We start from the raw sequence: 27,522 nt of genomic DNA on the forward strand, positions 1-27,522 counted from the left end.
GCACAGGCATGGGGTCTCCTTCTGCAGCACTTTGGGGGACCAAGTCCTTGATCCCTCCTAAAGCAGAGCAGGAGCCCGCATCTTTCCCCATCTCTTGCATGGGGAGGGGATGGTTCTTTATGTTCTTGTGACTGTCCCGGTGCAGGCGGTGGCTCCCATGCAAGAGGAGGGCAGCTTAGGAGGGGATGGAAAAACCTCCAGAAACAGCCGTGAGAATGCTCATGGGCACAGTCACGCGTGAGGAAAGGGCTACAGATTGGGTCGGGTCTGAAAATGCTACAAGGTCTGGAAAAACCTGCATGTTTTATGGAGCTTCAGTTCCCGAACTTGTCTAAGAGAAAGAGGATGGGCTGAGCATCCCTCCTTCCCTCTCTTCTCTCCCCTTTCCCTTCTCCTCTCTTACTTCCCCCTTCCCCTTCTTCCTCTCCCTCTCCCCTCTTCCCTCTCCCCTCTGCCTTCTCTGAAGCCGCCACGTGAATGCTCCCTGCCCCAGGCGACACTCGGCAGAGCTTCAGACCCAGCCCCGACGCAGGTCTGGGGATCACAGCGGCCCCGCGCTCCCCTCTTGCACCCTGGGCCAGGGCGGGGGCCAGGCGAGCCGGCTGGGCTCTGCCCTGCCCGCTCTGACTAACAGGAGACGCCGTTCTCCGGGGCTTGCTGACCGCACCGTGCTCTGGCATGAGTGAGGAGCACAGCCTGGAGATGGCTGTAGCCTGGCCACCAGCCTGGGACATCCTCCAGCAGCCTGGAAGGAGCCTGGCATGGGTGCTTGCTGTCTGCCCTGGGTGCAGCACACTCCCTCTCCATCCCCGGGGGGTCCTGTGCTCCCCCAACCTGCCCCACTGACCTGGCCTCCCCCTGCTCCTGCTGGCCCCTCTGCATCCCCTGGGACGGGAGCATCTCCCTTGCCTTGGCAGGTTTCTTTGTGGGATGGGAGTTCCCGCCTCCCGTGCGCCTGGAGTTGGCAGGAGAGCATGGAGGCACTCGTGATGCAAGCTGAACCTGCTTTATCTGTACCACGTGCTGGGCAGGTAGACACAGCTCCATCCAGGGGTTCGTGCCTTTGTCTGTGTGATTTTGCAGCCAGGGACTGTTGCCCCTGGTGGCTCTGGAGCTGAGGTCCTCCCATCATCTCTCTCTTGCCCCAAGGGCCACGCTGAGAGGCTTAACGCTCCTAAAAAAAGGTCTGCTTTGTTGGGACCATGCCTAGTAGCTGTCAGTTGCATCTGTTGGGGGCAAGAGGGTAAGGGCAAGAGGGCGGGGAGGAGGAGGAGAGATGGAGAGGTGGATCATGCTGATTGTTTCAACCAAGACCCTTATTAACCCATCGCGCCTCTTCCTCGCAGCTGGGGAGCGCCCGTGTCCGACAGAGCAGGGATGTCTGAGACCTCGTCCAGCAAGGAAGGTCCCCCGGCCGAGTGCCCAGTGTGCTACGAGAAGTTCCACCCGCTGGAGGCCATGCACCGCAAGCTCAGCTGCGGGCACACCTTCTGCCATGACTGCCTGGTGAAGTGCTTGCTCTCTGCCAAGCTCGACGGCCAGGTCCAGAGCAGCATCATCTGCCCCATCTGCCGCTATGTGACTTTCCTCAGCAAGAAGAAGGCTCTATGGCCACCCAAGGCAGGCACCAATCCCTGGACACCGGAGATGCCTCTGTCACCTTCCTCCTTGTCCCATCTGACCAAACTGGAGGCCAGCAACACCTTGGTGGTGCCCAGCCATTTTGTGATGCCGGTGCAGAGCTTTGACCGGTGCTGCAGCACGGGAAACGGCCCCACGGACTCGCAGGGGGTCCCAGGAGAGCTGGCTCGGGAAGCCCACATCTTTGTCATCAGTGACCATGGGATGCCACTGGTGGATGTGGACTGTGGCTCCCTGGGGAGGAGAAGCAGAGCAGAAACACGGAGCTCGGTGTCATCCAGCTCAGCCCTGGGGGTGAAGTGCTGCCAGTCTCCCATCGCCCTCGCCGTCCTGCTCATCCTGACTGTGGCCATGCTGGCGGCTGTGCTCCCTTGGCTGCTGTTTGTGAAGAGAGAGTCGTAGCAGGGATGGGATCAGCTCAGGTGCTGGAGGTGTCACTGATGCTGGGACAGAGTTGGGGCTGGGACCTCTCTTGAAAGATCTCATGAGAAAGTCCAGAAGCAACTCCAGGTGAAGCTTTCTCATCTGGCCAGAGACTGAACGGACTTTCAGACCTTTCTGCAGATCTTCAGGTGCTCACAGTGTCGTTGGTGGTGTTTTCTGCCTCTTTTGGTTAAAATGCAGCTGGTCAAACTCTGCTAGTGGGTTCCTCTGGTGTCTTCGCAGACACGATGTTTCTCCTTCCGCATCCTGTGGCAGCATGTGCAGGGGGCGAGGGGGCCGTGCTGGTCCCTCCCCTCCATGCCAGCTCCTGGGGGGCTGTGACCGTGGCATCCAGGGACCCAGAGCCTGGGGACAGCCAAGGGCTCTGTGCACTGGAGGGTCCTGCTGCCAGGACGTGGGACTTTTGGAGGACGCCAGGCTTCTTGTTGACCATCAGGGTCATCAGGGTACATGGTGCAGCCACTCTGGAGCAGGAACTCATGACTTTCCATCCCAAAGGTGTGAGCCTCGAGCGACCAGGCAACAAGGGCAGCAGAACCAGAGGATGGCAAGTGTGATCCTGGCCTCCCTGAACTCATGTTCCCCTCCGTCAGCCAGCGCTACCTTTCCTGCCGAGCCATGGGGTGGGAAGGGATGCCAGCTCATCCCCCAGGCAGTCCCAGCCTTGCCCTCCCTCACCTCTCTCCCTCTTTCTGTCCCCGGGGTCATGGCCATCCCCCTGCTGTCACAGCCATCCCTCCTGCCCTGGGGACCAGGGACAGGCAGCAGGGAGCTAAACCAAAGGTCTGGAGAGTATAAGGAGACAGATTTGGGATCCCACCCTGCTCTCCTTGCTAGAGGAGATGGTAGAGTGATGTTTCCTCCTCCCTATATCCAGCTCCTGAGGGTTAACACCCGGCAGCTCTTTTCCACCCCTGCCAAATAGGTCAGGCACCGCTCAGCCCCACACACCTCCTGGCTCTGCCCTCTTTGGGACCAGTCCCACCCAGGGGCCCTGGTTTGGGAGGGCAGTGGACATCTGAGAGGCACAGCTGAGATTTGGGACCTCCTGTGCCTACTCTCAGGGTGGGGGGAGTGGGGGCTGCTGGTCACCCCCATTCCAGAGCTCCCTATGGGTGCTGGGGCCCTTCATGGTGTTTTTTTCCCCAGCTGTGCACCCCAAGGCAGCATCTGCACCCCTGCTGCCACCTTTGTCCTCCTGACCCAGTCCCTGACCCTGCGAGTGCTGCTCTCGGCCCAGTCACTCAGGAATGTGCCCTGAGGGCCATGGCGCTTTCACGGGCACCCCAACCTGTCCGGGAGCAGGAGCAGGATGTCCCTCACCAGCGCCCGTGGGAGGGGACAACAGGGTGGAGGGCTGGTGGACCATTCCCATGCCCTCGAAGCCAGGTTCCTGCTGCGTGCCTGGGCATCAGGTAGGACAGAAGCAGACAGCGGTGCCACCAAGGCAGAACGGGGACGAGCCGGAACATTTCTGGGGAGCAGATAAGAACTGCGTGGGGCTGGTGAGGAGTCTGGGGCAGAGGAGCTGGTGGCTCAGCCAGGTTGGCAGCTCATCCAGGGCACCATGCCCTTGGTGACAACAAGGGCATGGTGCCCTGGATGGGCTGCTGACCGCCTGGCTTCTCCCGTTGATGCTCTTACCGCATTCCCCCACCCCGTGCCTCAGTTTCCCCAGCCACACCCGGGGTGCAATGACACTGACCCCTGTGTGAAGCACTGGGAGATCGCCAGGGGAAAAGTGCTTGAGACACCGCACTGGAATGGAAATCCTATTTCATAAGAGATGATTGCCTGATAATGAGGTGTCCATGCCTCGTTATTTAATAATAAGCCTTATTATTAGTCTGGGTGTCTGGGGAATTAGTGTAGGGTGCCAGGGAACCAGCCCCTTGGCAGAGGGCTGCTGGGAGGTGGGAGTGTGCCCCCCGCCACTTGTCTGCACCCCGGGGGTCTCCTTGGGGGTAGAGCTGGAGGAACCTACTTTTGGCTGCTGTTGCTGGAGCCCTGGAGATATTTGGCCAAGGCAACGGGGACAGGAAAGAGCTTCCAAGGCAGCGCTGGGATGAGATGGGATGTCTTGTGCTGTGGGGGCGTCATGGGACCAACAGGACCAGGGGAGAGGGGAGACCACGTCTGGGGGTGTTATCAGCAGGGGCAACCAGTGCCATGGACCTGGAGGTCGGGGGTAGGGGTCCATGGACATCACCCCTTCCCGAGGCAAGGAGGGCATTTGCCACAGGGTGGCACTGCTTGGCCAAGGACGGCTGTCGGGGTTGGCACAGTGGCAGGGCAAGCCTTGGGGAATGTCACGCTGGGCCCCCAGCCCCTGCCTTTGGTGGGTGAGGGTCAGGCAGCAAGAGGCTGGTGATTCCCTGGGAAATGCTGTGCTGGGCATCCCCGAGTGCCACTGGGGCTGGCACGTGTGGGCACAAGCCAGGGCTCCTTTGCATTGGCACCTGCTGCACCAGCCTGCAGTCACAGCTGGTCGCCCACCATACCCACGTCCTCACCAGAGCCACCTCGTCTCCAGCTCAGTCTTGAGTAACTCGGTTCTTTGGTTCATCCTGGTGACCCGATGATAACTCATGGCTGCAGCTCTGGGACGTGTGTTCTCTGCAAACGTCCCTGCAGGGTGAGGACACTCACAAATCCCTGCTTTGACACCCCCACGTCCACCAGCAGAGGTTGCAGCATGGGGCCGTGGGCAGCTGGTCGCTCGGTCACAGCCAAATTTTCTGGTGATCAGCCCCGTGCAGCACCTTACACACTCACCCTTAGCTGTAGGCTCCCGGCACACGGCTGGTGCTTGTGATTTAAGCTGGGAGCTGTCGGCCATTGCTGGTGGTGCCCTGAGTGCCTGGGCTCCATCGTTACTGGCATTGCAGCCCAAATGTCCCCCCTGACACACACCACCCCCCTGGCCACCCTGTGGCTCACATCAGCATCCCCTCCATGCCACCAACCTGGCCCAGCCCTGCTCCCCTCTGCTCTTCCCATCGCAGGAGAGGTCTGGCGTCTCCCACCCCCTGTCCCACAGGAGGTCCCGATGATGCTGGAGCCACATTCCCCCGGGTTCACCAGCTGCCCCAGGCCCCCCAGGGCAGTAACCTGTGGGGTGCACGGGCCAGGTGGCCAGTGGAGCCCATTGGGGCAATTATTGCCTAATGCGAGGGTGGGGAGGAAACTGATGGCTCTCTTCTGCAGATGAGGAAGGCCGGCGTGCATGCACACAAAATGAAGGATCAGCTAATGACACCGGCACAGCTGAAGGGCCACAGACATCCTCCAGGCAACTCTGGAGGAGGGGACGCGTCCCTGGTGGACAGGGACTTTGTAGGACCCAGTGATGAGGACAAAGGGTTCTCAGCGATGGAGCAAGATGCAAGGACCCCAGGCCCCGGGGTGTGAGAGGTGTTTTCTCCTTTGCTGTGGTAGGAGAGGTCTCCAGGCCATTTTGCTTCCCAGGAGCACTGCTGTTTGGCCACAGGCTAGATGAGCACAGACACGTGGCCCCTGACTCAGCTGCCAGGGTGGGCAGGTCACCACTCTCCAGTGGCCAGTCGCCAGTCTTCTCTGACACCCGTTGTGCTACTGACTCCAGCCCTCAACCCACTTGGGGAGGGCACCATCTCCTGCTGTGGAGATCTCCTCTCCCTCCATGCTGGAGACATTGTGGTGTGTCCCTGAAAGCAGCCTTTCCCACTCACCCCCTGACGGGTCCCAGGGCTCCTGGGCAACGGGATCCACCGTGATATGTGATCCCAAACCAGTGACCAGCCTCCCTGCTCTTGGGCATCGCATGCTGCAGACAGAACACTCCAGTGTGTGTTGGTGGGCATCACCACAGCTCAGCCAGGCAGACTAGTGTGGGGACCTTCCCTGGGTGCCAGTGGGCTGGAAAAGGGGTCAAGATGTCTCTGCCAGCTTTGGAGCAAGCTTCTATCACCTGCTATAGGTTTTGGGAGCCTGTTGAGGGATGGCATGGCAGCTCTCTGCCCATGCAGAGCCTTCTGAGGATGATTCTCCGCTCACAAGAAGGAGGTACAGATCCTTCTCATCAATAGGTCCTCTGCCCTCCTGAAAGAGAGGTCTCCTGCACTCCTGTAGCCCCTCATCAGTCCACACCATGAACACAAGCATTTAATACTCTCTTTTTAGGAGACAACAGCAGAACCACCCCAGGTTTGAACCATTTCTCCCAAGTACTCAGAGATGAGTATTCACTGGGCGGAGCGCTGGTCTGAGCTAGAATAGTTGGGTGATGAGTGCATGGGGATGAACAGATGGGTGGCCAGACGGAGTGTCAGGTCAGTATGACAATGGGTGTTAGATGGAGGTATGTCTGTGCAAGGATAAAAGGCTGTGGGAATGAAAGGACAGATGGGTGGACTTCCACACCTCTCCAGGTGGGATGGAGAGTAGATAAAGTGGGCATGAGGATGACACACAGGTCTGTGCAAGGTGACCTGAGCCTTGCCATGATACTGTGGCCCTCATGAACCCCCTCTTTGGTTATGTGTCATCTTGAGCTGTGCCTACACCAGGGTTGTGTTCCCAGCCCTGCACAGCTGCTATGGGGTAGAAACATGGACACGAGTGGGTGAAAGTCCCAGGAAACCTTGGCCAGCGCTGCAAAGGGACAGAACCAGAGCAGCCGAGAGCCTGGCAGGGTTCCTGATACAGCATTTAACGTGTTCTCCTGCACAGCCTCCAAGCAGTAACATTGCCTTTCCTGAGTCATCTTCCACCACTGCGTCCACCCATCCTTTGTCATCGTTGGCCTCTGCAGGTGGAGATGTCCTGCAGGTGATCAGCACATCATGCTGACTGGTCTGCAGCACCCGGGGTGACAGCTGATGCTGCCCCAAGTGTCCTCTGTCATCTCCTTCCCTTCCTCTGCCTTAAAGAGCTGGGGTGGGATGGCTGCAGGCCATGCTGTGCTCTAGCTACGCCTGTTGCCTTGCTGGTACCTCTTCTCCACCCTGTGCAAGCTGATCTCAGGTGGACTGTCCATCTCTCAGTCAGCCTCCAGCGTGGGCAGCACCCCTGGCAGATCCCAGCACGTGTGATTTCCCTGGCTGGGGGAGAACAAGCTGCCCTTGCCTCCCTCAGCTCAAGATCTTTGCATGATGGCAGCAGGGCTGTGAGCCCTGGGTAATGGCTGCATAATGCATCATTAGCAGGAAAAGGTGGCATTTTTATGGCATGGAGATGGGAGAAGTGGGAATTGCACAGGGCCCAGGAGTGCTTACTGGCCAGACACGTCAGCAGGCTCCATTAGGAACCAGCCTCTGAAAGCCCCAGCTCCATCAGCTGAGATGTCACCATGAATAATTGAGAAGGAGGCTCCTCCGAGCTCCCTCCCCTCCCCTGCACCCAGCCAGGGCTCCTGGAGAGCCACGGTCAGTCGGAGACCGGAGTGGGGCTGGCCCGGTTTGTCCAATGTGGCCAGTGTGGGAGATGGACAGGAGGTGACGCTGACCCCGCTGACTGTCTCTGTGCCTGGGTCTCTCCAGCCAAGACCCTTTTGGCTCCATCTCCAGCACACAGAAGACGCCTTTATACATTGTCCACCTGTGCCAGCACATGGGGCACAGCCCTTGGCTGGACTCCTCTGCTAGGGCTGTGCAGAAGAGTGGGGTTTTCCGAGCCTACAATGGGGCTGGAGGTTTGGTGGTGCATGAGCCACATAGCTATTGTCCTCACTGTGAGGGTTCCCAAGCCCTCAGCTGAAGGATCATGGAGCCGGGCTGGAGCCAGTGCCTTGGTGAGGATCTGATTTATTCTCCCGTGATGGCTGTTTGCAGCAGAGGACAGCAGAGACGTGGGGCGGACGAGTGTGGGGCTGGCCCTGCATGGCCTGGCAGTGGCACCCTGGGACACAGCCTGCTCAGCTGGCTGGGGAGGTTACCCTTCCCTTACAGACCCTTTTTGTCAAAAACTCAGCAACTTACCATGAAAAAAATCCCTTGGAATATCATCAAAGGTCTGCACTTTCTTTCCAGCAACTGCTGGCAAAGACCTGCAAATGTATTTTTCTAACAAAAGCTTCTTTTTGCGGGTTTTGCTTTAAATGATGTCCTGTTTTGCAACAGCAAACTGAGTTGGGAAAACCACTTTCCTTGTCTCAAGTGTGACTTCTCTGCGGGTTGATGGCCAGTGCTGCCCATGGTCTCCGGTGGCAGACTTGTGCCTGATGCTCCCAGTCCTGGGTGCAGGCGGGGACCAGTGATGCTGAGCTGGGGGGTGTCCAGGGGGGCTGCAGGGCCAGTGCCGGGCTCCTGGCTCACTGTGCACGGACAGAGCCTGGCACACGTGTACGGGAGCCCAAACATCTCCTCTCTGCAGCAGAGCTGAAGATGGGCAGGGTTTGTGATCCACCACGGAGTACCTGAATGCAGGAAGGTCAGGGGTTTAGTGAGAAGCTGCATGCTGAGAAACATTTATGTGTGATAGCCTAAGGTTACTTTATTTAACTTTATTTATTATAAGGTGTGGATCCTCCTAGAAAACCCGTCCTGCCTGCTCAGATGCCTGAGGGGTTGGAGCTGCCAGACACTGATACAATCCAGGACTGCAGGTGGCTGCTGTGATACCAGGGATCTCCAGGATCATGTGTGGGAGCACATCCTTGGGGAGAGCTGATGGTTGTGTCTGCTGGAGCGAGATCTCATGCCTCACCAGCCCTGGGGATGTCCCACTGCCCTGGTGGAAGGGTTTGTTCCCAAGGTTTTCATTCCCTGGGAACTGATTGATGGAGAGTGGGTGGAGAGGGGCCATGAAGCACTGCTGGGCATCAGTAATGGCAGTCACAATGGTGGCCACTCAATGAAAGCACTAGCCATGAGGCACAGCTTAATGGCAGAGCCTCCCAGCTGTGGCTCATGCTTCATCATTTGGTTTGCTCCCAGCCAGACCCTGGAGCAGCAGCCAGTCCCGGGGATGCACAGGGACACCGGTGCTGTGTCACCAGGAGCTGCTCTTCAGCTTTGCATCCATCCAGCAGGAACAGCAGAGCCTCTGGGCAGGCTCCTCGTGTCACCAGGAGCTGCTCTTCAGCTTCACATCCATCCAGCAGGAACAGCAGAGCCTCTGGGCAAGCGCCTTTGGCTGCTGGTGACACCAGCGCTTCTTCTCACCACTCTCGCTAATGACTTCAGGGCTCCCAGTTACCTTTCAAATGAGCAGCAATTAGCTTCTGGCCAGCACTCCTGGGCTGGTCCATTTGGAGCCCAGCCAGGGCTAAGACAGTCATTAACGGAGCCCGGTTCGTTAATGGAGGTTGGGCAGAGCGGTGGGGCCGGGCTGTGGGATGGAAGAGGTGGCAAGACCCTGGGGGACTGCCCATCCCTCCCCTTTCCCGGCGGCTCCTGAGGCTGTAGGGATGTGTCTCTGCTTCTGCTGGCGGGCTGGAGGCAGGTGCCCTTGCCCTTCCTCATGAAAAACAAGCAGCGTCGTGCTTTTCCTCCACAAACAGCTCTGTGGCGTGAATGGCAGCTGCTGGGTGGGTTTTTGCAACAGGCAGCTCAGGGACAAGGTTCTGCCTCTTCCCGAGAGAGGAGAAGAGGTCTGGGCTCAGCTCTCTGGCTCCTGGTGGGGATGTGAAGGTAGCTGGAGATTAGGAGAAACGCCTACACTTGTCTTCCCTTTTGCCCTGAATCTGAGAAAAGGTCCATATGGCCTCAGCTGAATCCGTGGGTTGGATCTAGAAGCTCTTCAATAGGTCAGTCTTTGTCAGAGGCTCTGCATGGGACATGGTGGGGTCTCTCCCACCCCAACAGTCCTTCAGGTCTACGGAGTTCCAGTCACTTGGAGGAAGGCTGTGAGAGGACATGGATGAGGTCACCATCCATGCCGTGGGGAGGGGGAACAGCAGGCAGCTGAGTGACTAGGAGTGAGGAAGAACAGGAGGTCCAACACCTCCTGGAACACCCTCCTGGTGTGATTTGTGCATAACAAAGCCAGTCCAGGATGCTCTGCACCGTCCCCTGTGCCCTAAGCCTCCTCCAAGCTGTTCTTTGTGCTGAGGAGATCTTGCACCAACAGGACACTGCACTGGGGCTGCAGCTCAGGACACTGGAGGACTTGTGGAGCTGGGAGAAAGTTCTCTGGTGCAGCCTCTCTGGTGTGCTGCAGAAATTTCTGCTTTTACGTGGCTTTCAAAAGTGTTAAGCTTAACATATAGCCTAATGCAGGTCAGAAGGGATCTGTGAAATCTCTGCTGCGCTCTCTGCTAAAAACAGGATCAACCTCATAGTCAGAAGAATTTGCTCAGGACCTTGTACAGTCAAGTTTGGAAATGCTCTAAGGATGGAGGTTCCCCTCCACCCAGCTCTCTACAATCCTTTCCTGGTCTGTGTCCACTCTCATTGTAATTCTTTTAACCTTACATCCCACTGGAATTTCCCTCCGTGCATCTCACGCCCGTTGTGTCACCTTTTAGCTGCGCATCTCCAGAATCTGTCTCCATCTTTTCTCTACCCCATCAGTAAGTCCTGTTGCATCACTGAGATTGGGGTTGCCCCCCGCGACTTCCCACAGTACCGTGAGAGCGAGGAGAGCCATGGGTCTGAACTGCCCTTCGGGGCTGTTTCTCATTTCCAGGGGTCTGCACCCCAGATCCAGCAGTGGCTCTGTTTCAACCCAGTCAAAATATGGGGGCTCCCATGGCCAAGCTCCCTAGCAGAGCTGGACCTTGGTTTGTCTCCACAAAGGCAGATGACACAGTGAGAGACCGGCCTCCAGCCGCTTGTGCCATGGCCTCTGTCTGCAGCAGACAGGGGTGGACACTCCTGGGTGACACTGCAAGGCAGTGTGCCATGGTCCTTCACCCCGGTGACAGCGGGGGAACAAGGGGAGCTCCTGCTGCAGCGGACCCTGGAGCTGGTCTCTCCAGGATTCCCCATGTGAGATGGCATTTCCCTCCTGGCGAGGGACTGGTCATGTCTAATGGGCTCTAATGGGCATCGCTCCGCTGGAAGAGCAGGAGGATGGGTCAGGCAGCGGGATGCTCTGGCTGCGCTGTGTCTGCAGGAGCCACGCGCCCCGAGCCCGGCCGATACCAGCAGCTGAACGGCAGCAGCACTGCGTGGGGACGGAAAAATGAGCCTGCAAGTAGCAAGGCAGCGCCCGGAGAACATAAGGAAACGGTGTAAGGGTGATGTCAGCGTTGTCCGGGTGTGTGGATGGTGGAGGAGCTGCTCAGCCTGCTCCATCCCACCCCATCCATCAGCCCTGGGCACCTCCACGGCTGGGCAGTAGCAGCTGTGAGGGCTGGTGAGGGTTAAATCCCAGTTCAGAGCCCACTCCCTCCAGCTTACCAGCTGTGCTGGAACCTGCGCTGCTGTGGCCATGGCTGGGACTGCCCGGGACCAGACATCCTGCTCCGTCCAGACCATGAGCTGCGGGAGGGTGGATGCAGCCATGCAGGGAGAGGTCAGGGTTGCTGCAGGAGGGTTTGTGCAGTCTGGGAGAACCAGTTACTCCAGGATGTTCAGACCCTTCTTGTTATTCCTCCCCCAGCACATGGGTACAAGGTGCTGTGCAGGTCCAAATGTGCAGGAGGAGTTTGTGGTCTCTGGCCCAGGTCCCCTGTCAGGTCAACAAGTCCTGGTCCCTTTTCAAACCCTACCGCTTGCAAGGCTGGCTCTGCCCCTGGATCAAGTGTGAAGGTGCCACCTGTAAGCAGTGGGGTCAGCTCAGAATTTCCCCAGACCCCTAGTTTGATAAAATTCCTGGCTACAGGTTGGCTCCTTCCTTGGTCAGCCATGGATGGATATCTGGCATCACGCTGGCAGGCGGCCCTGGAGAAGTTCGGCTTCTGCTGGGGGAAGAGGGCAGTCATTTGCAGAGACAGTGCCCTCGCTTACCTCAGGGTTACGGCCAGTGATCTCCTGATAACTGCTCCTTCCTGGAAGTCCCTCCTTCTAGAGCCAGGGGAATTTGCAAAAATCTCAGAGATCCTCTTAACATCATTTTATCTTTGAAGGAAAAAGAATTAATTAATGACCTCTGGAGAGCCCACTGTTGCACTGACTGCAAATGCAGAAGAGCCAACAGTGTCTGTTTTTTTAAGATCTTTTTTTAGCAAAAGCTTCATTGCACAGGAGGGGGTCTCTCCATGCTGCCAGAGAAGGGTTAATGATGACATTTGCCACTGATGTTCTGACTCTGTGATTTATCCAACACATGCTGTCATGTTTTCCAGCTCTCATTCTCCCTTGTGTAAGAGCTGCTCTTCAACAGAGCTGCTGCAACCAGAGGTTCCCGCTTTACCCCACCACCTGCTGTGAGTGAAAAAACAGCTTTGAAAAGGAGGGTAGCAACTTTATTTAAAAAGTCCCAGAAAGGTGACACCAAAACAGTTCCTCCAGAATGAAACCGAACGCTGCAAAACAGCCCGGCACAGGCTCTGCTCCGCTTCACACCCCCAGAAGACAGCCTTGTACCCTGCTCAACATGCTTCCGCCCTACACAAGTGTCTTTATTGTCAGCTGAACACTGCATCAGGAACACAGGAGGATGGAGATGTGGGTCTCTTGGTCTCCTGTCACCTGGGATTTGCATTTTGAGTCAGCCAGGAAGTTTGCTTCCACGTGGAGCCTCCATCGGTTTGACAGCTGGAGCAGGAAATCCGTTCCTGGCCTTTGCAACTGTCCACGGCTCCAGTAGTTCTCTGAACCAAGATCTTCTGAGTTTTTCATTAAGTGCCACATAGAAAGTGCCTGGGACCTTGGTGAGATTAGGTCAAACGTACCTAAGACCTCTCTCTATCCAGCCAGCAGCTGGGTTTTGCTTAGGAAATCCTCTGTCCTGTCCGATGATGTCTCCTTCTCCTGTTGAGTGCCTCAATAAGTAGAGAAGGTCCCCACGCTGGGGAGTCAGCAACACCTCAGGCAATCTCTCCAGCTGGGAGCCCTGTTGAACCAGTCCTTCCCATCCATTCGGTGAGGTCTGCAGAACTGGTCCAGCCTGTCAGCTGGATCCTGCCCATGGGCACCGGCTGCAGCCAGGAGAGCTTGCAGTGGCCCCGTCGCTACCAGGTGGCTTGTGTTGGGCCCCGTGAGACAACGGCAGCGGGTAGGAGTGTGATGTGCTTAGAGAAGATGTGAAAAGGTTGTCCACCGTTCAAGTGGTTGTGCCCAGAGAGGTAACAACGTGCCCAACAGATCAGTAGAGGGCAGCTCTCTGTATTTTCAGTGATGGGTTTGCAAGAGTAGCACAACAAAGTCCTTTCTTGGTGCTTCTCCTCTTCACATCCTTGCTCCTTAGATTCACACTCTGGTCCTTTTCTGTTTCCCTGCAAACAGAGTGAAAAGAGATGTGTGGCTGCTTTAACAGACCTCGATGATATCTAAGAAATTCAAGCTCTCTCCAAAAAAGAAAACACTGGGTCTCAGGGGACCACTGACCACCAGCCAGATCCAACACAGAAGCACCAGCAGACTTCTGTCTGGGTGGCACACAGGATGACCACGACGCCCATGTGTGCAGCCATGTCAGCTGAGTTGGACATTGTGGGCTGCCAAGTGACATTCAGGATCAGCCTAGATCAGGGTAGGAGTAAGGCTGCTAATATTTGGTCACAAGAGAAGGATTTTTTCCCCCTTGAAGATCTAGACAGATGAGCAAACACTGGACATCGCTGGGGTGGATACTCTCCCGGTGCCTCCCCCGGTGCCCAGTGGGGGCTGCCGTGGCTGTGGAGCTGTGCAGGGTAAGGGAGACCAGACTCCTGAGAACATGCACGAGGCATGAAAGAGGACTCTGGAGATGAACTTCCACGGCATTTTGAGGTTAAACTATCAGGGCAGGAAGAACTGGAGGGTGCTGTTTTTCAGCGACGAGCCACTGAGGTCAGTGGGGTGACTTGTGGAGGACAGACTGGTCAGGGAGTGGAGGAGGGCTGCTGGTCCCCAGTGCCCTGCACACACGGGCACGGTGCCGTAGCCACCGGGCTATGCCATGGCCATGGCTGTAAAACACCCCCCGCAGCCCAGAGTAAACAGGCTGAGTACAAAACCACAAAAACCCAACGGTGAAAGATAAGCTCTTGGGTCAATAATGAGCTGGGCTTGGGCCAGCTCTCCCAGTGCGTCCCAGGACTGAGTCTCCAAGGGACAGGGACTCACAGATGCTTCAGTCATGGTTATGCTGCCATGGGTGAGACTGGCTCTGGCAGGGATGGACTCTGCTCCAGCCAGTGTGGTTTGGAGACAGCAGATGAAGGAAGGACCTATGTCCCCAGGGTGGAAAGGGATATTAGAGACCATCAGAGCTGGTGCTCTGGAGGTGCTGAGGTGTGCAGACAGATGCCCACAGTGCATGGTGGATGCCCACCATGGGAGAAGGTGGGAGAAGGAGGAAAGAGAAATCCTATGGTCCCCTTCCACGGGCACACACCAGAAGTGAGAGGTTTTCCCACTGGTAGCTGGGCCTGGCTGATTGCTTCTGCCTGTGCACAGGGGAGATTGAAGCCACCATGTCCTGCCTGTGCCCATGACCCTCCGTGCCGGCTGCCTGGAGGAGGTGAAGGATGCTGAAGGCACCTTGCAGTACAGTGCTTGGACTGAGCCAGCACGTGGTGGGGTGCATTGGAGGCCTCTGCTCCTCCATGGAGCTGGAGATGGCCTCATCAGTGCATGCCAGGAGGTCTGGGCACAAGGCTGATAGCACTTCCTGGGTGGGGGGAGCATCACCCTCCACCCCTCATCACCCCAAAGCTTTCTCCTGGCCACGTGCTGGAGATGTGCACTGGCTCATCCAACGTCAGGTGCTGAAAGGGACTTTGCTCCCCATCAGGCATCATTCAGGAATGGTCTGTCCCACCCCCAGGGCACGGGAGGGACAAGAGGTGGCAGGGACCTTGCACCCATTTCCTGCTGGGCTCCCTGGGTGATGGCACCAGCTCGCTGGGTGTTGTCCCCGAGCGACGCACCCAGGCGTGCACCCAGCAAGGGACAGACATTGAACGGTGACAAAGCCCTCAGCCAAGCTTTACAGGCCAGATTGGACAGGTTTAGCATAAGCAATTAAAAATCCCAGAGCAAATAAAGGAGGGTGTTGTTTACTGCTGCCCTTCCTTATATATAGCTGCAGTATCCAACTGGTGCTTGTTACTGGCTCTTATCTGGAGGCGCATCAAGGAAATTCTTGGAGGAGGTAGTCCTAAGGGCACATGGAAGCAAAAGCACCTGAGACCTGGTGGTGGAGGGTAAAGCTGAACTCCTGGTCTGGGTGTCTTGGTAAGTGTAGGGCTGTAAAACACTGTGACTCGCAGTGCAGCTTCCACGGTCCCAGGAGAGCTGAGAAAACCTCCTGTCTGCCTCTCGCGGTCGCTGCCAACGAGACAAGAAATAAAGAAAAATCAGTAAATAATAATAATAAAGAAGTTTCTCACTGGTTGTGAGAGGCTTTATAAAAAAAACTGTGCAAGGAAATCTCTCTCAAGTGACTTGTGGGTGGTGATCGTGTCATTTGGCAACTTTCCTGCGTTATGCACCGAGAGGTACATGCCAGGGGGCACTGACCTGGCTGAGACGCCAAAACTGAAGAGAGATGAGAGTGATCTCAGCTCTGATACTCACCCACGGGTCAGGGAGGGGACATCTCTGCCGTCTCTGCCTTCTTTTCTTCGCACGTACTGTTATAAAACCGTTAGCTCCTTGGGGCGAGGGTTGGCTCTTGGTACGTGGGTGCATGGTTGGCTCCTGGCTGGGGCATCCTCCTACTGTCATCATCCTTTTGTCACGTACCATACAGCTCCAAGCACTGTGGGGCTGCTTGTTAATCAACTCAGGGTAATTGGCTCCACCAGCCTTGCCAGCGCACTGACGGGGAGGAACATCCCCTTGGGATGTTGGGAAGGAGGCAGGACGTGGTCTGTGCAGTGGTGCTCTCCCGACAAATGGACATTTCTGCCTCCTTTGAGCTTTGCAATGGTGGTGCTGCTCATAGGCGAGGCCAAACCCGAGCCCTCTGCAGCAGCTCTTGGCTGACCTGGATGTTTCCATGTCCCCACCAGCCTCTCCATGCAATGCAGAGGCTGATGCTCAATGTGCGGGTCCCTCCTGCTGTAGGACCAGGCTGCAGAGCCCAGCCAAGGTCCAGGCTGATCTTTCCCCCCATTGGGTGACTGCCAAACAAACCAGGCATGTTCTAAACCAGCCTGAGATTAAGAGAGCATAATCGCAAAGCTAGTATTCAAACATGGCACTTTGTACCTCATTTTTGTGTATTCAGCATTTGTCACCAGGCTGTGCACAGGGCATCATACCGGTGCCTTGGTGACACAACCTTCGCTTATTTTTCACTCTTCCCCATTACTTTGCTGGAAACACGTTCCCCGCTGGCAAAACCTTCCCAACCTGGGCAGCCCAGTAGCGCACACCGGTGTGATGGGGGCACGCCAACGAGCAGTCAGGGTTGCTCACTCACACGCCATTTACACAGAGGTTTTGGAGCTACGCGACAGCCTGGATCTGAATTACTCTTATTGACTTCCTCTATCTGCCCAGGCTGTATCGTGGAGAGGTGGCTCGCACTCCCTGTCCCTCTGCTACCAAAAGCTGTCACGAGAGAGCAGCATCATCTGATGGGAAGAACTGAGGAAATAAACCCCAGGCGCTAGCTACCTCCAATTTCCACCAAAATCCCCCTCCCCAGGTTCATTCAGACAGGCCAATCTCATCAAAACCAAGTTCCTGTCCATCATTAATCCATTTGAGAGCATTTTAAAGTCTAATGTTACTGCTGAAGAGTGGCTGTCACCATCAGGAAGGTCTGGCTGCTCTGCCAAGACCTCCACATTCCCCAACACTTGCAAAGCATCCCTGTGCATGCTGAGCTGTAGGTACCTTTCCCCTGAAGGTCCATCTGTCTGGTAGATGCTGTGGGGGCCAGCAGGCCCATCCCTTTGGTCTTTTTGGATGCTCTTCACCAACTGGATAATGCTTTGGAGCTTCCTGGCATGTGACATTCCTCCTCCAACTGCAAGTTTCCATTTTGGCTTTGCTGGAGCTGCGGGTTAGTTAAAACCTAGCTCCCTGACTGGGACCTCGATGTTGAATGTGTACCAGAAGACCCAGAAGACGAGGCTGAAGGCGATTATCAGAGCTCCCAAGTAAACGAAGAAGTCCCAGGAGCTTAGCGGAGCAAAAATTCCCAGGAGAAGGATGATCAGCCCGACCACATCGCACAGCACAGCCAGGAGGAGTATCAAAGCACAGCGGCCGATGAGCTTGAGGAAGGCCATGGTGGAGCCCCCCAGCAGAGACCCTCAGGGCAGGGGCAGAGTGGCCAGCAGCATCCCGCAGTCTCTCCCTGGCCGCCTCTGCTCGCTGCCTGCCAGGAGGAAGTACAAATGTCACAACACACCTTGCAGAACAATTGGGAGGGAGCACACGATACTGCTTTAACCATTTCATGGCCCTGCCATGGGCCCTGCCCCTGCCTCTCCTGGAGTGGATCCCAGGGGTGTGTTTCTCTGCACAGCCTGTGTGAGCTCCCCAGGGAAGGGACCTGCCACCAGGATAACCTGTGACCAGCCTGGGTGTAGGCACATCACATCCAGCCTCCCTAAAAGGTGCAAGTCTGGTCCTGACCCACCCCACAGAAGGGCTACACTCCTTCGATTTGAGAACTGGGGGGCATCTTATGTCACTTTTGGGCAGCATCTGCCTTGCAAGGATCCCAGCAAAGTCTGCAGGACACCGGCTCTGGCATCCCAGTGACAGCCTGGAAACATTGCATTGCTCCCTTCCTCACTTTATAGGTAAACTGAGGCATGGGAATTTCTCCAGAGTATCAAAAATACATCACCCTTGCAACACCCCCAAAAAGCACGCTTTGCTGGAAAGCCACAAATCAGGCAACCTGTGCCACCGCCCATTCCCCAAACGGGAACAAAGCAAGTCAGTGATGAATCACCAAAAAAAGGCAAAACTTCCCAGAGCACCGGGCTCGTCTCTGAGCAGCCAGTATCTCCTGCTTTGTAGGAGCCAGGACTGTCGCCTTCTGCTCCCAGGTTGCTGTGTGGCACCGGGCACATCTTTCCTCTCCTGCCTCTCTGGTCTGTGTGTGCTTGGCAAACAGAGAAAGCCTGGAGGAGGTGGAGCATCCAGGGAGCCCTTGGCTCCGGGAAAGCCATCCCAAGACAGGAGCGCTGCATGGCCTGTGGGCTGGCAGCTGCCTGCCCCTTCTCTTGGCCATGCAGAGGATGCCAAAGCTTGAGACAGGACCTTTGGGGACAAGGTCAGCGTCAGGGACGGGAGCAGTGCCCCGATGGAAGCACCTGCTGGAGACGGCCTTGGCTCCAGTGGGTGCCATGGGTCATGCCAGGAGTGTCCTCCTCAATCTCCTTGCCAAACCCAGGGCACCCAGAGCCCGTCTGCCACCTGGGCAGACCCACCACCGCTCTGCCATGAGTGAGGTGATGGCTGGAGGGAATGGGGGACATGACCTACCTTGCCTGAGAGTTTCCTCTGCTGCCCAGGGAATCCCAGGTGCTAAAAGTCACCATGCTCCCACCTGCCACCCTCAGAGCGCGTCTCACAAACAAGCACAGGGCAGAGGAGGCTGCCCGGAACAGCCCCGTGGTCCTCTCTCCTAACCTTGTCCATCCCGTCGCTTGCAAACACACGGTGCTGTGCAAACCTCTGTTCCAGTGCGTGCTGTTCTCTCCCGATGGTGAGGGTCTGCCTCTTCCAGGAGATGTTTTTTCCCCCTTCATCTGAACAATGAAGGCTTTTTAAATACGCAAATAAATAACTAATCTCTTCTTTGTGCATTATCACCCTCTGGAGCCTTGGGGAGAATCTGTTTTTTGCCAGCTCGGGATCAGCCCTGGATTAATTACCAGAGGGCTGGTGGGAAGTGCCACCAGGACCCAATCATCTTGTTTGCAGGAAACATGCTCTAAAATCTGGCTTCATGGGTGCTCAGCCAAAAAAAAATCTCTTGCTCCTAAGGGAGCCTTCAGTTCATAGTGGTCTTCTCAGCACCTGCAGCCTCCTGGGGAGTCACCCAGGGTTCAGGGGCCAGAGCTTCCCCAGCCCCTGAACAGGGTTCAAGCTGGGCTTGCTTGCACACTGGTGGCTTTCCCTTACCCCTGCCCTGCCGCAGGTGACACGAGGCTCAGAGCTGTGCCCAATGCCTGGCTTGCTGTTGGGCAGCCCCTTGGGTGGATACCTCTTCCTTTAGTCTTCTTTCAGTGGACTGAGCTGATTGTGGAGCTGGACAGACGATGGAGAAGGAGATTTGCAGCTCTTTGCTCCCCAATTCAGCTGCATTTTTATGAACCCACCTGAGGTTTACCGTTGATGATGATGGAGCTGCTCTGGCCAGTTTTCTGATGAGCCTGAGCCCTGTCACCCTCTGAAGGGAGGGACCTTTTCTGTGTCCCGTCTTTCTCCCACAGCTGTATCCAGTTCATGTCTCTTTTGGGTTTTTTTCTGAGTCTTTGTCTTCCGTTCACTGAATTTCAGGGAGTTCTTCCAGGTGATTAGACAGTCACTTTTTATTGTAGTGGGAGAGCTCCGGAAGATGCCTTCAGACTTTTCTGTCCTTTCTAGCCTGTCTCTGATCCTGACAGACATTAGCCACCTGGGGCAGAGTGGATATCACCCCAGGAGCCCCCCTCAGACCTATAACACCCTCCAAAGGCAAACACTTTGAAGGAAGATGGGTCTGATGCAAGGACCTCAGGTCAATCCAGACCTGTTTAGCCCCACACTGCAAAACCCTTGTGCCACCTTGATCTTGCCAGATCAGATGAGGAAGTCTTCTCCTGGCCTGCATCTCATGCCTGGGGCAGCCCAGGAATGAAAAAGACAGCAAGGAAACTTGTGGAGGTTGTTGCAACGCAGAACCTGGGAATCTCTGACCCCACTCCAGGTGGTGGAATAGCTGTGTCCACTCCTGTCCCTCTAGAGGAGACACTGTGTGGTGGGATGGCCTGTCCCATTCCTCTGGTGTTCCTCCAGGAGAGTTCTGGGACTGAGGCAGTGTTTACCACTGCAGACAAGTCTTCCTTCAGGCTTCCTTCCTCTGCAGCCTCTGGCTTTCATAAGCCAGATGTTGCAAGGGTCATCCTGTACTGCCCTTCAGGAGGGTATCAGCAGCCCAGCTTGGATTTGCTCTGTAGGAGGCAGGGTTTTCATCTGGATGCATTTCGGTGATGCTGAGCCCTGCCAAGAAGTGTGTGAGAGCAGTGATTTGCCCATGACAGCACAAAAGGAAAGGCGACACACTAAACAAAGATGCTCCCTGGGTATGAAAGGAACCCAAAGGTTTCCAGAAGTTCATTCACCTTTAATGAATGGCTCAGAAAACTACAAGCAGTTGCATTTTGCTCCAAAGATACTTAACAGAGAGCAGAAAAATCTTCCTACCTCTTCTGCCTTTTTCTGGCCCGGTTCTGCTGTAGCTGGAAAGATGATGTTAGCAGAAAACACTTGTTCCTGGAGCCGGCCCAGAACAGGTTTGCAGAAGTATGTGGCAAGAGCGAACCAGTTCTTCACAGGGAACAATGAACGTTGCTTCCCCGAGTTACATATTAGTTGGGAGCAGCACGAATGGAAGTGGTCTGACAAAATCTTTGGCCAGCGGCAGTCAGTCAATATTTATTTAACTGCAACATGTGGAGACAAACCCAAGAAGGAGCCTTCAAAAAGTTTCTCCTGTAGTGAAACCCAGGTAACTCCCTGTAGCACGGGCTGAGCTTTTATGAAGTATCTGCCTGAGGATGAGGAGAAAATGGATAGGCAGCACAGGGATGCTTGACCAAGCAGCCCAGGGACGGTTCATGCGTGGCTGATCTCCAGCCACAGGTCTACGGCTCAGGGCTGGCTGTGTCCATGGTGGTGAATGTCTCAAGCTGCTGAAAATGCAGGGGCTGCAAATGAGCTCAGCTTTGCCAGGGGGGTGCAAACTCCCTTCTGTGGCTCAGGGGGACTGGTTTCCTTCAAGGGCCAGCAGCTCCATGCAGGATCAAAGCATTTGGCGTTGGGTCTCAGCTGTGGGACTCATGGCTGCAGGAGCAAAGCTGCTCTCCAAGTGCTCTCCTCCCATCTCTGGGTGTAGGAAGAGCTTCCTTGACAGAATGAAAGCTCAGAGCAGTTTATATTGAACTCTCAGAACACCTCCCTGGGGAGGAATGGTAAAAACAGCTCACCCTTCCCCCGCCATTACCTGAAAGACATTGATAGACACTGAGTGATTGTGCCTCTTCATGTCTGGGAAAGGAGCCCAGGCGTGGCTGGACAGGAGTAACACTGATTTAGGAAAGGCTCCTTCCCCCAGCGCTCCTTCCTTGCTGAGCCCTGGCTGGTGATGCTGATTCCCTGGAAAGCATCCCAAAGAGGACAACAATTCACAGCATCCCAGCACGTGGCGGGTTAGCACACGTTCCCGCTGCTGAAACAGACTCCCGCACTTTGCAGGGACCTTCACATCCCTGTCCAGGGGGAGTGAGCCCACCCAGACCACGGTGCCGGGGGAATCCAGCATCCTGGGCTGCATCAAAAGAAGGGTGGCCAGCAGGGCGAGAGAGGTGATTCTCCCCCTCTACTTTGCTCGTAAGACTTAAACTGGGAACCATGAGGGCCCATCACTGGTCCAATGCCTTGGTCCCTCAGGCTGAGATGCCACGGAGCCTTGCCGTAGCACACCCAGTGCCTTTCACAGGGCAAGCCTGGTGACCTGCTTCTCGTTCACCCACAGCGCCCGGCTCGGCAGTAATCACTGATCTTCCCAGCAGAGCGGAGGAAGCCATCAATTATGCACCACCCGGGATTTATGGCTCCTGCTGCCCTTGGAGTCGGTAAAAGCATGCAGGGAGCCCAGCCTGCGACCCCCGCCACGTGCCAGCATCAGCTCTGGGGCTGTTGGTCGCTCTTGATGTCAGCCACATATCAAGAGCCCACAACCGTGGAGAGCTTCCTACCAGGTGCTTTCCCTGGAGATCCTGTCCCCAAAATACCAGCCAACCCGTGGGGACATGCATACACAGACATGTGGGATGCCCTTCTGAGTCCTTTGGCCCCTCCTGGGTCCCAAATCGGGCAGGACATACTTCAGAGCGGCACCTTTCTTAAAATCTCCCAGCTTAATGCTTCCAGCGTGTAACCATGGGTGGATCCCATCCCAGATCCCATCTCCCTCCCTTCCTCCTTGTTTTGCACCTTGTCCAGGGACAGTCTTGGGGGCTTGAACCACCGTTTTTGCTGCCTGCGTCCAGCAGGGACTTTCTGAGCTACTTTCAGCTCTGCAAACAGTTTGTCCTTCCCATACCTGTGCTCAGCCTAATACTTTGCCAGGACAAAGGACATGAAAGAACTTTCCAATGAAATAATTCCTTCCACGAAGAGAAGACACAGGCAGCAGGCTGGGCAGGAGCCAAGCCTGGCTGAGACCTCCTCCAAGGGCTTTGCAGGCCCTTGGAGGATGCAGGCAGATTATCTGCAGGAGGTGAAAAGGGAAGAGCAGGGGAGGGAAAAGTCCCTTTCCCTCCTCTGGCATGAGCCAAACTGCTCTCCATCCACAGGGAGAGGAAGAACCATGTCCCAGCGGTGGGCGATGCTGCAGGGAGCTGCAGTACGTGCCTCCGGGGCTGGCACGGGCTGCAACCACACAGCACCCACCAGCATCAGGCTGCCTTAACTCTTCAGGGATTAAAATCCACTTTTGTCTGTGTGGGGAGGTATGTCGATAGGTAGGTAGGGAGGTACGTGGATGGATAGATAGATAGATAGATAGATGGATGACAGATGAAGGACACAGCTTCCCCTGACAGCTCTTAACAGACTATGCTGCTGCTCCACCTCTGCCAACCCATAGCCACTCACACTGATTGAATCACAGAATCATAGAACCATAAAATGGTTCAGGTTGGAAGGGACCTTAAAGACCATCCAGTCCCACCCCCTGCCCTGGGCAGGGACACCTCCCACCACACCAGGTTGCTCAAAGCCCCCTCCAACCTGCCCTTGAACCCCTCCAGGGATGGGGCAGCCACAGCTTCTCTGGGCAACCTGGGCCAGGCTCTCACCACCCTCACAGCAAAGAATTTCTTGCTGAGATCTCATCTCAATCTCCCCTCTTTCAGTTTAAAACCCTTCCCCCTCGTCCTATGGCTCCCCTCCCTGATCAAGAGTCCCTCCCCATCTCTCCTGGACCCCCTTCAGGGACTGGAAGGGGCTCTAAGGTCTCCCTGGAGCCTTCTCTTCTCCAGGCTGAACCCCCCCAACTCTCTCAGCCTGTCCTCACAGCAGAGGGGCTCCAGCCCTCCCAGCATCTCCATGGCCTCCTCTGGCCCCGCTCCAACAGCTCCATACCCTGAGAAGGCCTCTCCAAGCAGTACCTCAGGTTTTCATCAGAAAATAGTTTAATATTACCCCCCAACAATTCCAGTCCTTCATCACACGTGTGTGCTTGGAGGATGACAGCTGAATCTGCTGGTCAGAACAAGTCTTCCCAGGCCCCGAACCTGGGGAAGGAGAAGCACTGCAAATGGGACTGGTCAAGTATAAAAAGTTATAAAACCTAACACACACATAGCTATCTATGAGAGCTGCCCAGGAGGTTCTGGTTGACAGTGCAGTATCATGGAGAGGTCCCTTCTGAGGGCGCCATGGGAGGTACAGGCACTGGTGGCCCATGTTTGAGCTGCAGAGGGATGTCAGGTACCAAGGCTTGTCAGGGCAAAGCGGCAGAAGGCATCTCCCCCCACAGACTCTCTCCAGGGCTCTGCTCCTTCCCAGCCATCACCAGGAGGGACGCACCAGCGCATCACCCCCTGGTACAACACCCCAGCATCGACACGGGTCACCCAGAGTGTGGTTGCCCCGGCTGCCCTTGCCAGGGCGGTTTCAGACTGTGTCCCACCCCAACCCACGGATGGGGACCTGAGCCCCCACTCCAGCCTTGCCCCCCCAGCCTCTTCTCCCGTCCCCCCAGGGTGCTCCAGCATGGAAAGGGATGGAAAGTTTTATAATCCCTAACAGAGCCCTACCTGCTCTCAAAACCAAGAAAACTGGGGCCGGAGGGACATATTCAGCAGCTTCTCGATGGTGACCTGGGAGCCTCCTTCACCCCAGCAGTTCAGGGGTTTACCGCAGGGCTGGGGGTTCGGGCTGGGGGTTCGGGCTGGGTTGAAACCAGGCTGCACCAGACAGCTTGGGAGCAGGCTGGATTCATGTATTTTCCTTCCCAGGGATGCTGACAGGAGAGGCTGGGAAGGAGATCAATGTCTCTGAAGCCCCTGAACCTTCGGTGTTCATGGTGGGCTGGATCCACAAACCCTGTAACATCGGGAACAGGAGTTTTCCCATCCCCGACACTGCTGCGTGCCGAGGAGCAGAGCTTTAAACACCCTGGGTCACTGGAAGTAAACAGTTTCCTTTTTGGTGTTGACTTTTATTGCAACTTGATATTCTGGTTGAGGAAAAAAAAAGAAGAAGAAAAAACACAACTACTTTTGTTGGTGCTACACCCAGCTCTGGCAGGGAACTCCCAGCCCTGGGGCTGCACACACGTGCCCAGGCAGCTCGGAGCGACGGCTCGGCTGCAGGCATTTCCTCCCCTGGACTCACCCAGGTCACAGCAGCACCGAGTCTGAGTGAGAAATAACCAGATTTAGCGTCCCTGATGCTGTCGCTTGGGTGAAAGCCCCGGTTCAGCATCCCCTCCCGTCCCTGGGCAAGGGGCAGGGGCAAAGCTGGGGCATGTTTGCTCACACCGGCCTCCCCAGCTTTCCCGTGCCCTTCGCAGCGATGCCACACTGCGAGTCCGAGCTGGTTCCACAGCTTCGTGTGCCTGACACAGCGTGGGAAAATAGGAAGGATAGGGGTTTTTTTGGTTCTGGGTTTTTTTTTTTTTTATTTTTGGTAGGGTTTCAAACTTGCTGCTAGCATTGAGAGTGGGGTCCCTCCCCACGGCAGGGGCTTGGAACTAGATGATCTTTAAGGTCCCTTCCAACCCAAACCATTCTGTGATGCTATGAGAGTCCTCTGAAAGTTATTACTCTCATTAGTGCTCATTAAGGACAGGGAAGGGCTGCTGCTGGCATTGAGGAAAGGACGAGCGATTGTGGTTCATCCCGGTGGGATGCCATCTGCTCCTTAGGGTGCAAGGAAGCACCAGCAGCATTTCGGGGTGTCTGGATAATACCCAGACACAGTCTAGAAGCTGACAGCCCAGCGGAGACTCGGGGTATCGGCCCCCCAAGCCCGTTGTGGTATTTCCAGGAAGGGGTGGTGGGAGTGCTCAGGGGAATATATAAAATCATAGAATGGGTTGGGTTGGAAGGGACCTTAAAGATCATCGAGTTCTAACCCCCCTGCACTTACAGACACCGGTGGTCACCTGCTTCCTTCCACAGTTAAATCATTTATGCCCCAGAAGGGGGGGGGGGGGGGGGCGGTGTTAGTGCAATTCCCAGCAGCAGCTTCAGGAACTCTCAGATTAAAGCAGGGGTGAATCCAGCCAAGGCGAAGTGGGATAAACCACGATTTAATGTCCTCAGAGGAAGGTGTGTGATGGGAGTGTGTGTGCAGTGTCTTTGGGGAGGTTTAACTTTTGTTTTAAAGCCCAGGAATGGAGAAGGTGTTGCAGGCGCCTGTAGCAGGGCGTCATCCGGCGGCAGAGCCTGCTCGGCGGGTTTGCTGGGGGGGGTCTGACCTTTGAGATGCGGGAGAGACATTTCCTCTTTGAACTGCTCTGCAGAGATAATGAATTTTGTAATGGATTTCCTGTTCTTTTTATAGAACAGGGGAAGCTGGCAGATCACATCTAAGCTTGCTTTAGTAAGAGCTGGACATAATTATATTTGCTGGATAACACAATATTTTCTTAAAACATAGGTTTCTTTGGTTTGATCCAGCTTTCCCTTCAGTTTCCCTCTTCAGTTAACATTCCTCTCCCTTTACCTCACTGTAGCCCTATAGATCTGGGTGGTGAATGGTAAGATCTACCTGATAATCATAGAATCATAGAATGGTTTGGGTTGGAAAGGACCTTAAGGATCATCCAGTGCCACCCCCTGCCCTGGGCAGGGACACCTCCCACTAAACCAGGTTGCTCAAAGCCCCATCCAACCTGGCCTTGAACCCCTCCAGGGATGGGGCAGCCACAGCTTCTCTGGGCAACCTGGGCCAGGGTCTCACCACCCTCATAGCAAAGAATTTCTTCCCCAGATCTCATCTCAATCTCCCCTCTTTCAGTTTAAAACCATTACCCCTACATGCCCTTGTCCTTCCCCATCTCTCCTGTAGCCCACTTCAGATACTGTAAGGCCATTATAAGGTCTCCCCGGAGCCTTCTCTTCTCCAGGCTGAATCCCCCCAACTCTCTCAGCCTGTCCTCACAGCAGAGGGGCTCCAGCCCTTGGAGCATTTTGTGGCCTCCTCTGGATTGCTCCAACAGGTCCATGTCCTTCTTGGACTGAAGACTCCAAAGCTGGATGCAGTACTCCAGGTGGGAGTCCCCACTTCCAGGAGGGAATTCCCCCTCCTCCTCTCGGTGAGCTTTGCTGATCCCTGGGCTATTGCCTTTACCCTCCCCCAGGCAGGCTCCATCCTCCTGCCAGGCACTTTCCGGTGCCACCCATGTGCTCCTCACACCTCAACAGAGGTGTACACTGAGCGTATCGTCAGACCTGAGACCCTCAGCCAGGGCATATGGCCAGCACCCAAACAAGCCTGCAGCTCCAGCCCCACTCTTCCTCCTCCTGACGTCCTGAGTGAGTTCCCTCTGCGGTGGCCCCTGGATGCCACACCATCATCCAACCCAAAGACTTCTCCTCTCTACCAGCAGGCACAAAACAACACTTGTGAGACCAGAGCGGCAAGATTAAAGCCCATTTGGAAGTTTTTGCTTTAATTAAACCTAATACTCTTGTTATAAGTCACCAGTCTGGCATCCCATTAGATTCTTGGTCTCGGTGGCTTCTTATCGTATTAACATTTCGCTGACTGTCTCATTTTTCTTGGTCATGAGACATGGAGAGCAGGACCCTGCTCCCTCTCTCTGAGCTGTTTTATGCATTGAGTCCTCCTGTCACATCCCTTTGGACAGTGAGCCCTCTCTTGCCACAACAGAGCTGTTTCCAGCAGGGACCGTTGCCAGGTGCCTCCTCCAGACTGTGACCAGACCTGCAGGCTGGAGACAGCTGGGATCTGGTGATGCTCTTCAGATCGCTTCGTGATTTCCCCCTCATGAGTCCTGACGTTTGTCTGCTCTTCTGACTGCAGCAGGAGTTTTAGGTGAGTGTCCGCTGCCCACAGCCGCTAAATCAATACAGACTGGTGCCCGGTGCCAAGTCAGGACTGCAAAAACAAGCAAAGCCTTGTGTGGCACCACGAATGGCCGAGGAACAAAGGGAGCTTTACTGGGTCCGGTGCCAGATCATACGCCTTGTACACTCCATTCACAAGCCTG

At 55.7% G+C, this 27,522-nt stretch overlaps 1 protein-coding gene across 1 annotated transcript; it reads left to right on the top strand.

Annotated features, from left to right (window-relative positions):
• Positions 1-1,377: 1,377 nt before the first annotated feature.
• Positions 1,378-2,043, top strand: RNF222 (ring finger protein 222). The gene has a single exon (XM_074160312.1). The coding sequence runs from the start codon at positions 1,378-1,380 to the stop codon at positions 2,041-2,043; it is 666 nt and encodes a 221-aa protein (XP_074016413.1).
• Positions 2,044-27,522: the final 25,479 nt, after the last annotated feature.

Source organism: Numenius arquata, chromosome 17 (genome assembly GCF_964106895.1).
Source record: "Numenius arquata chromosome 17, bNumArq3.hap1.1, whole genome shotgun sequence".
In the NCBI taxonomy this organism is placed as follows: Eukaryota; Metazoa; Chordata; class Aves; order Charadriiformes; family Scolopacidae; genus Numenius; species Numenius arquata.